The sequence below is a fragment of the Triticum urartu genome, chromosome 3, assembly GCF_003073215.2.
Source record: "Triticum urartu cultivar G1812 chromosome 3, Tu2.1, whole genome shotgun sequence".
Classification (NCBI taxonomy): Eukaryota; Viridiplantae; Streptophyta; class Magnoliopsida; order Poales; family Poaceae; genus Triticum; species Triticum urartu.
In genome coordinates, this window is record NC_053024.1 from 729,391,705 (window position 1) to 729,402,257 (window position 10,553).

The following is a 10,553-nucleotide window of genomic DNA, read 5'->3' on the forward strand; positions in this document are numbered from 1 at the left end:
ATTGCAATGAATCGAATCGACGAAATGGGTATCTTACACAAAGGGCTCCGCAAGCGAAGGTGTTACGAAGAAGCAACGGCTCGACGATGAACAATGTGGCTGCCAACACGGTGCAAAGCGCCCTGGAGGCTAGTAGGTAGTAATCACGCCGATCCATGAGGTCGATCGATCTGGCTTAATTAAACAAAATTAAACACAGACAAGAAATATAAAATACGTAACACTTAGTTAACCAGTACTACCTCAATTCTGAATTATGAAATGTTTTGAATGTTTTTTTAATATGGACTACATACAGACTGAAATGAGTGAACAAACATACTAAAACACGTCTCACCAAAAAATTAGAACATCTTTTATTTGTGAGCAAAAGCAATGATGCACAAGGGTAAACCCTCCATGTAGGCCTACCTACATACATATAGTTAGATGGGTGCAAAGGACATCGGGTCCAAAACAATTTCCTTTGCTATCTCCACTTATATATATTGTATGACACCCCAAGTTAAAATTAGATACATCTATGATTTACAACGGTGTGAAGTGCTGGGGGGTGGGTGATATGCCTCCTGTCCGCTAATTCTAATGTTATGCAAAATCATTTTTTTAATTTATTTAAGTATGTAGATAGATATATTGGGTCCTTATTTAAAACCAATAAAATCTACGTCCAATGCACGTTTGTATTAGGAAGGAAATTAATCACATGCTGATATTAGGTAGGAGATCAATTATACATTAATTATATTTGGCATGATATTAATTGCATGCTAAACATGTTGAGCACTCGTCACTCGGAACAATCTAGATTGTTGGATTGACAGGTTTGATGACCGAGATTAATTGGATTTGTCACTTTGGATTTTTTTTTATAGTATTAGTATAGATATATATAGATGAACCAACCTGTGGTTGGATGGTTAGGAGAACAATGGTATACCCAGTCCAACAGGGTTCAAGTCCTGCTGCTTGCATTTTTCTGGATTTTTTTAGAACTTCCGGTGATGCAATTCAGTGGTAGGAGACATTCACGTTGACTACGAGATGCCTACGGCGACTTCGTAAATTTTTAAAATGATATGCCGGCTCCGTCTCTCAAATATGCTAATAAGGGTATGATATGCGTATGCGCATTCATAGAAATGAATGTATGCGCGTATATATGAGTGGTTGTATTTATAGTGTGTTTCAGAAAATATGTCCTGCTGCTTGCATTTTTCTGGATTTTTTTAGAACTTCCGGTGATGCAGTTCAATGATAAGAGACATTCACGTTGACTACGAGATGCCTACGACTGCTTCATAAATTTTTAAAATGATATGCCGGCTTCGTCTCTTAAATATGTTAATAAGGATATGATATGCGTATGCGCATTCATAAAAGTGAATGTATGCGCGTATATATGAACGGCTGTATTTGTACTGTGTTTCAGAAAATATTATAGATGAGCCCTAGGCCGCCGCATTTTTGCCATGTGCCGGCCCTGCGGCAACCCGACTAATTCGAATACCGGCCCGGTTTTAAAATTATGGAGTGAGGTTCTATACATAACTCTTCTTTTTTGTGAAAATCTATACGTAACTCTTTGATTGACCTGGTAAAATCATGTCAGTAAAGTAGCCCAAAATGAGTTCTCTGCAGATTAAGATGGTCAAAGCTTTCCGTTGACAGCATGTGCCTAAAACCAAAGTACACCATACAGGCGTAAACGCAACCTAGATGAAGTAGACAGAGACATATACATCACCTCAAGAGAGAGAACGAAAAGATACGCGTGCACGTGAACCTGGCTTGCCAACGCCCAACAACCAGACTTTTCAACGAGAAAAAAAAGTCAAAAAAGAAAACAAGAGGCTGAAGCCAAACTCACCTCTTCAACCTTTTTCCTTTTGTTTGTCAAAAAAGGAAAAACTATTTTTCCACTTTCTTGAGGGCAACTATTCTAATATAAAATATAACAGTTTAGTATAATATATTCCAAATTATAACAGTTTTTAGTATTTTAATATAAAATATAGCTAGACTGAAATGAATGGACAAACACACTAAAACACGTCTATGTACATCCGATTCAAAGAAAATAAGAACATCTTGTAGTTCGAAACCGAGGGAGTACTATTTGCTTCAACCCAGATGAAACTCTAAGAAAAGTTATTAATGAAAATAAAAGATTAGGAAAAATCAGTAGGGAAGAGATTCTATATACTAATATAATATAAAACAAAATTTTAAAAATAAAATAAATAACACTATAAATGGGTTATTGGCATGGACTAAACCTACCACCAAAATCTGAAGTCAATGGCTCTCACTTTTCCACTTTGAATGCAGTCCACCTGCCACCAATAATAATTAATCACTGTAGATAATTTATCTCCCAGCTACAAAAACAAGAAACAAAAGTGGAATGTCACTGTCTCCTCCTCCACTGCTCCACTGTTCAAAGCGTCTCCATCCTCAGAACTCATCTCCTCTGGGACTTTTTCCTCCTCCGACGCCGCTGCCGTGGTCTCCACGACCACCCCCGGCGACCTCCCCAACCCCACCGCCGCCGCCCCGCGCGCACGCACCGTCCTCCTCATCGCCTCGCCGCTGCGGGGTATCTCCGGGCGGCCCGTCGGTGAAGTCCGGAACTCCAATCGGCGGAAAGGTACGAGCTTTTCGGCTCTCCGGCGGCCGCTCCGTCCCGGCTAATCCTCAAGTTTCGCGGCGCCAGATCCGCCCCGCTCAGCCCCCGCCCCCCCCCCCCCCCACGCGGCGCCGGCCGATCTGGCGGGGAATTTCAGTTTATTTTCCCGGTCCTGCGGCCGTTTCAGCTGCGAAAGGATTGTCTAACCGCGTCGTCTGCTGATTTTGCTCCGGGTGTTCCGGCTCCAGGGGTGTTGAAGTTTATTCCGGCGCCGTGGGATGAGCGAGGATGGCGCCTAGGGACAGCAAGGAGATGCTGCTGCAGAGGGCCGCCGAGTCCGCCATCCGCTCCATCGGCCTCGGCTACGACGTCGCCGCCGACGTCCGGCTCAAGTTCTGCAAGCAGCGCGGCTCGCCCGACCCGTCGCTCATCGAGCTCGACCGCGATGGGACCCAGGACATCGTTCTCCCCGGCAGCCTGACCACGGTCGCCGGCGTGCCCAAGTCCATCAAGTGCGACAAGGGGGAGCGGATGCGGTTCCGGTCCGATGTCCTGTCGTTCCAGCAGGTATGCTTTCTTGTAGGCCTACTTCAGAACAAGGAAGATGACAGAAATGAACATAAGTCAATTTACCATTTCAGAACCACCTATTCAGAGTAACTTGCACTTTTAAGAGTAAAATCATCCTATTCCTTGCATTATGCACTTCAAAGATATATATAGGCACCAAACACTTTGAGGCCTATAGAGATATGTATTCTGCCACTTCCAGGCAGAATAATTTTCCTTTGTGAGTAATGTGAGGTGTATGTAGATAATGTTTTGGTCGTTACCAGATTAGAAGGTTGTCAATTATCAGGTTAGATATTTGGAAGAATGTCGGAAACTCTGGGATTGTAGGCTTCTTACCAGGTTGCTGGTAGCATACCTTGGATTAGGGACTGATTTTTGCCATTTCAAAAACATATAGAAGCACCGAACAGTTGAGGCCTGCATAGGCACATATTCAGCCAGAAAAAATGTTTTTCCAGTTTTGAGTAATGCTAATGGAGGCGTATATAGATAATGTTTTGGTTGTTACCTTATTAGAAGGTCCAAAATTATCTGGTTAGATATTTAGCAGAAACTAAAGGATTGTACGCTTATACCAGTTTGCTAGCACCAGCAGGATGCTTTTTTAGCATGCAGCATGTTCTAGCCAATAGCTCCTATCTCAGAAACATGCAACCTTCCCATGATAGGTTTGTCCATTTCCACCTTGGAGGGCAGGTGTTCAGTTGTAATGCTGTTCTAGCATCTCATGGGATTGTGATTTATCTGCTGCAGAAGCATGAGATGTACCTTGTTTCTTATTCTCTATGCTTGGCGATTGATATAGCATCTCTCCTACTGAATATTGTGTTTCGCTAGTACAACCTTCTCTCCCTGTCATGTGTTTCCTTCCAGAGCTGTCATGGAAGCTGTCAAGCTGCTTTAAATAATGTTTGTGTTGTGTTTACAATGCTCAGATAAAAAAAATAGCTACCTTTCTCAAATTATGAAGCATTTTGCAGATGTCGGAGCAATTCAACCGGGAGTTATCTTTGTCTGGAAAAATTCCATCTGGCCTGTTCAATAATATGTTTGAATTTACTGGCTCCTGGCAGAAAGATGCTGCGAGTACCAAGTCACTTGCTTTTGATGGTTGGTGTATCACACTATATACTGTTGCACTCTCGAAGGCACAAATTGTACTACGAGATCATGTTAAGCAGGCTGTTCCATCAACCTGGGAACCTGCTGCTTTGGCAAGGTTAGATCCATATTTTATTCAAGCATACCCAAAAGCATGTAGTCATTGAAGATAAGATAGGCCTCTGTGTTCTTGCTCCTTAAATGAAGTCTTGATAGGATTATAGCATCGATCTTTGACTGCCATTTTTCTGAATTGTTCTGATTCTGGTATGATACATAATACATTCATGTCTGATGGGTGGATTGTCTGAGCACTGACTCCTTTGAAACCTGTCCTCTACTGACAGTCTTAGTCCTTGCAAATTTCATGTGAGATGTGACCATATGTAATTAGTATCAGTTCTCTTTTCTACAGTCAGCTTTCTAAGCATGTAGCATTGGAATTGGATGTACACTGTTCTTGTTAAAACATGTGCTGAGCCAATTGTTCTGCCCAAGTCGTAAATCTGAACTTCAACCTTAATTGCTTAACCTTGCAGGTTCATTCAAAAATTTGGGACACATATAGTCGTTGGTGTTAAAATGGGAGGGAAGGATGTAATTTATTTGAAACAACAGCATTCATCAAGCTTGCAAGCCGTTGATGTTCAAAAACGATTGAAGGAGATGTCTGACAGGAGATTTCTTGATGCAAATGGGCAATCTGACATTAGTTTCAGGGATGCGTATGGGAAGGAGGATAAGGTATTACCCTAGCCTCTAAATTTTTTTTTTGCCTCCGACTTCCCCTTGCATATTTTCTATTCAACATTAATGATCATTTAGCCGTATATAGCCTTGCATAACCCGCTACTTGCACAATAAATTTTGTACAACCCATCTCTGTAGTTGGGCGGTACCCAAGGGGCTCAGCTTTTGATCAGTGAAAGTAGATCACAGACTAGCTCCAAGTTCATTAATTTGAATTATCGAAATTGACATGCACACCTGCCATCTGTGCATGTGCCCATAGCCATAGACAGCAAGGGCCGAGACATTTGCCAATAGCCTTATTTTCCGTCTCTTTACTCCAAGAGGCAAGAGCTATTCGTGTATAGGTTGCTCACTTGAATTCGAACATCATGCCTTAATGTTTACGGCAGTCATATGTCTTGGTATAAAAGGCGCTGTTGTGTTTTTCTTAGCTTGGTGATTTATGTTTTTGTGTACCATGCAGAGTGACAGAAGAGAGCAGCGACTGAGATTTGTGGAGTCTAGTCCACTAAATTCTTATGCTTCGAAGGAGGTAGAGTTCTTTGTGTCGATATAATATAAGACTGTTCATAGGAGAAGTGTTATTTATGTTTGTTCTTTGTGATAATCTCAGGATTTGGTAGTGCTGCCTAGGCGAAGAGGTGGAAGGGATAAAGATATGATCTCTCATAGCGAGTGGCTGAGTAGTGTTCAATCAGAACCTGATGTTATCTCGATGTCTTTTATACCTATTACTTCATTGTTGAATGGAGTTCCTGGTAGTGGCTTTCTGAATCATGCAATTAATCTGTACCTTCGTTGTAAGTATAAATTCTGACCCTTTCAAGCTTGCTGAATAGTTTATTCATTTCTCAGCTCTCAACCTATAAACGTCAAATGTTGAAAGTTGGAACTGCATAATTAGTAATAATATTAAGAGAAGTCTTGATCTTCAGCCCTAGTACTTTAACTGCATGTTAATTTTGATTATTTCAAAATAAGGTTTCTTGTTGTCCTTCTCACTTTTTTTCCATACAGCTTCCTTGTTCATGATAGTGTCTAGAGTTAGGATTCTAGGGAAAGAACTTGTGTTTTTCGTGATGTATTTGGGTGTAAGTTTTCTATAGTCTATTCAGGACTTTAGAACCTGCACCCTTGGCCACCCTAATGGTCAACCATGAAAGGGGGCTGGCTTCTTTCTTTCACAAACAAAGTCCCTATTGTTTAGATTCTAAGGAAATGTTTTTTTGGGCAATAATTATTAGAAAATAGTTGTCCTTTGTAGCTCTGTTCACCGACTTCACTCCCTGTATATTATCTGTTGGGCAAAAATGATACACCCTATTTTAGCTTATGATCAACATCATCAGCCTGCTTCTGTGAGGCTCCATCTTCTTCTGGTTGTTTTCAGTCATCTTTAATATACTGTATATTTATGTTTCAATATGGAGTCCTAATAATGTCATAAATTTCTAGTCTCTGCAAATGAGCTGCAAAACAAATACAAAAATGGTGTGTTCAATAAAATTCTCTATTTAACGTATTGTTTGAATTGCAACCTTTTGAAGCTAGATGTTTGTCACCATCCTATCATTAGGTCATAAACAAAAAAGCAAGCTAGCAAACATCGTTTTGCACAGAAAACAATGTGATGTGTGATGTATTCATAACAAGGTGATATATTTGAATTTCATACAGATAAGCCCCCAATTGAGGAATTGCACCAGTTTTTGGAGTTCCAGCTTCCAAGGCAGTGGGCACCAGTTTATAGTGACCTCCCTCTCGGTCCTCAGAGGAAAAAGCAAAGCAGTGCATCTTTGCCAGTAAATTTTATTGGTCCAACACTTTATGTTTGTACCAACATGGTATGCACACTTTTCCTATTGCCATAACTGAAACATTGTTCATCTATCTATTTCCTTGTTTTTATCCTTTTTACGTGGTATCATGGTCTCTTAAACATTGCCATAAAAAGTAGACATAGGTTAGGATAAGTGTTGGAGATAAAACACTCCTTTTTATGTGACCATTCAAATTCTTATTCTACTGTGCAGAGAATTTATACTGCCTACCTTTCCATAAACAACCTGGTTGTTAGCTTAGACAGTTATCTATCTGATATTAGAACAAGCCAAACATATTTGCGTGATAGGATTAGTTTAGCACGTGTGCTAGTAGTATTAGCATTGCATGTCTGTGTATAACTAGGATTAGCTTGAGATCAGTTGGGAATTTGTAGTGTGAGTCGGTTTTGGTTTCCATGTAACAGTACTAGTACGTGTCCTGGTAGGCTATGTAGAAGTAGTACTTCATGTGTAGGTATTTAGTCGGTTCAGGTTTTTGGTCGTAGCTGCGTCTACAACTCTACATAAGCAGCAGCAAGGGTTCGTTGTAAACACCGAGAAAAGAAAAAATAAAAAGAAAAGAGGGCACGACAAGGGCCCTTGGCTGTCAGTTTTTTGTGTGCGTGTTCGTCGTGATTTAATGTGATCGATCCTGAGGGCGGAATCCCAGCATCTGATAATCAGCTGATGCTCTTATATGTTGCAACTCACAACTGAAGTCAGATCACATGGCTACATAAATATGAACCAATTATCTCTGAAGAGCGAGATATAGATAGAGGGATAAGATAATGCATTTCCTTAGTGAAAACAATGGTACAAAGGGTATAAGATGTGTAATTACTTATAAGATAAATGGATGGTTAGTTAAGTGGGGAAGCCCCAGTGTGAAACTGTGAAGCGCAAAAACCTGAAACTGGGAAAAATATTTTAGCCTAGTACTTCATGGATCCAATCCTGGTGGCATTATCAAAATTGGGTGCGCTGCTACTCTATTTGGTTTTACACCAATCACATTTATCTTGTAACCTATGAATGGCAGGATTGGCTAGCGCTAGTTTATTTGGGAATGATGAAAACAGCGGTAGCATTAGAATAGGGCATATTTAGATTTTGTTCAATTGATTCAGAAATTTTTATGCTCCTACATGAACTAATTATTAAAAAAAGTTGTCGATCAACATTGCACACTACATAGAGAAATACAAGCTTATTATTATATTGACAGTTTCCACTCAGTTGCGGGTTTGATGATATTTTTATCAATTTTCTTCCGATTTTTGAGCAGCTTTATAACTTTGGTGCAGGTTGATGTGGGCAAAAGACCAATTACGGGGCTCCGGTTGTTTCTTGAAGGAAAGAAGAGTAACAAATTAGCTATCCATCTCCAACATCTCTGTTCTCTTCCCCAGATTATCCAGCTCGAAGACGACCCTTACAACAACCGAACTCCAGAACCATTTGACCGCAAATACGTGGAACCAATAGGATCGTGGAAGCGCTTCTCCCACGTCTGCACAGCGCCAGTGGAGTCAGAGGACGCTTCCATCGTCACGGGAGCACGTTTAGAAGTGATCAGCCAGGGCTTCAAGAAGATACTGTTCCTCCGGCTGCACTTCTCCAAGGTCGTGAACGCCCACTCCGTCAGGCAGCCTGAGTGGGAGGGGTCCCCGAACCTAATCCAGAAGTCAGGCCTCATCTCGACACTCATCAGCACACACTTCTCCACGGCGGTGCAGAAGCCAATGCCCCGCCCTGCTGACGTGAATATCAACTCGGCGGTGTACCCCGGGGGCCCGCCCGCCCCGGTGCAGCCCCCGAAGCTGCTCAAGTTCGTGGACACGACGGAGATGGTGCGCGGGCCGCAGGACCTGCCGGGGTACTGGGTGGTGTCGGGTGCCAAGCTTCACCTCGAGAGGGGCAAGATATCCCTGCGGGTGCGGTACTCGCTCCTGACGGCAATGCTGCCCGATGACGAGGATTACTCGCTTGATGACGAGTTCTAGGATCCCCTAGAAAACAATCAGAATGAAACGACTCCTGTCGTCATCCCTTCATTTGTTATGTGCGGCTGACCGTGAGGGCATGAGCGTGAGCGGGTGAAAGATTTAGAGTTTTCGTTGCGCCCATGCTCTTGTTGTTAGTTTCCGTTGTATACAATTGTGGGTTTTTCGCAGTAATGAGTGCTGTGTCCTGAAATGGAGGGAGAAAAGGAAAATTTGTTGTTTGTGGCGTGGACTTGAGTTGAATAGGTTAGGTGACAGATTAAATTATTTGTATATATACAAAATGCAACAGGGAACTGTTTTGGTTTTGCATTGTCAAAAGATTCATGTGTTTAAGGAAATTGTTGTTGTGGTGTGGACTTGAGTATTATTCATGCATTTGCCGAAGAGTTGCTGAAATTGTATTTTTCAGCAATGCAATGTAATTTGTTTAGGAACTAAGTCAATAAATCGATATGTCTGGTGCTGATTGTGATGTTTGCTTTCAAAATTTCTTTATCGGACTATCTGGATGCCATATCTTGGCGGTTGAACCCCTCGGGGTTCTTTTCTGTTGGTTCGGTTTATCGCGCCTCTGTGAAAACCGTCACTCCCTTTGAAGATTAAGATCTTGTGTGATGGCTGCTGCAGGATTGCCTCTCTTGGCCAAGCTGAATGTTCTTGGCGATGGGTTATGTCACATCTGAGGAGACGCCTTTTCTGATTAGTGTTCACGACAATGACTTGCACCCTTTGGGCAACGTGTAACAAGATGATGGTCAAGCGGGTCTTTTTACGAGGGGCCACTAATTTCATTTTTTAATTTTTATCATTTGTACAGCACTGACACCCACTCTTTAGGCTGCGGGGTCGGGACCAGCTTGGTGCGATGATGGACGTGTTGACTTCGGCAAGACACCACCTTGCTTCTCATGCTAGCCGCTAATCTTACGTTCTATATGACCTGTTTCTCTTCATTTGGGCATGTTGGTGTTGTTGCCCGAGCAGACTTATATTTACTTTTCTTGTGCTTAAACTTATTGTACGGATGATGTGGTGGTTGCCTATTACCTTATCTGTAAAGCGAGGCGAAAGCTTGCTTCAAGAGAAAATGTCACCAAGCATGCATGTAGCTGGAGTTGCAACGTCGTGTTGAGCCTTTTGGAAATCATTGAACCGTGCAAGGTTTGAATAGAAGTTGATTAAAATGAGCAGATGATAGCTAAAACAAGCAAGTAATACCGCATGACTCTTGAAAGACGAAGCGTTTTTTTTTGTGAGAATGAGCATTGGGTGACCAACACAACACATACAATCAGTCAAGCACCGAAGTAAATGTTGAAACTAAAACCGGATGCATGACTCGCAAGGTAGCAACTTACGTACGGGATCACAACAAGATTTAGAGTTAAATCACGTCAGTATATATGCCATGATGAAAGCTATAGTAATTAATAAATCACCGTAAACACAAAAAATACAGCTATAATCAAATCCAAGAACAACCAAAGACAACCAATTATTAGCTACTCCCCGAACGATCGCCATCGGGATCGATCAATCAACCAAGGGCGGCAGCAGCGGTTGCTGTTCCCCGAGGCAATTGCCGTGGAACCAGAAATCGAGGCAGTGGGCGCAGAACACGACCCCGCCGGCGAGGCCCATGACCGCCAAGACGAGCCCGGCGGC

At 42.0% G+C, this 10,553-nt stretch overlaps 1 protein-coding gene across 1 annotated transcript; it reads left to right on the plus strand.

Annotated features, from left to right (window-relative positions):
* Positions 1-2,576: 2,576 nt before the first annotated feature.
* On the plus strand, positions 2,577-9,240 carry LOC125546268 (MACPF domain-containing protein At4g24290). Its single transcript, XM_048710479.1, has 8 exons — positions 2,577-2,650; positions 2,878-3,196; positions 4,183-4,421; positions 4,843-5,047; positions 5,520-5,588; positions 5,670-5,856; positions 6,734-6,900; positions 8,187-9,240. The coding sequence occupies exons 2-8, from the start codon at positions 2,918-2,920 to the stop codon at positions 8,883-8,885; spliced, it is 1,845 nt and encodes a 614-aa protein (XP_048566436.1). The 5' UTR covers positions 2,577-2,650; positions 2,878-2,917; the 3' UTR covers positions 8,886-9,240.
* Positions 9,241-10,553: the final 1,313 nt, after the last annotated feature.

Coding starts and splice junctions, on each gene's coding strand:
- LOC125546268 (XM_048710479.1), top strand. CDS start 2,918: ATGGCGCCTAGGGACAGCAAGGAGATGCTGCTGCAGAGGGCCGCCGAG. Junction 5,048..5,519: donor CGTATGGGAAGGAGGATAAG/GTATTACCCTAG, acceptor TGTACCATGCAG/AGTGACAGAAGAGAGCAGCG. Junction 6,901..8,186: donor TTTATGTTTGTACCAACATG/GTATGCACACTT, acceptor ACTTTGGTGCAG/GTTGATGTGGGCAAAAGACC.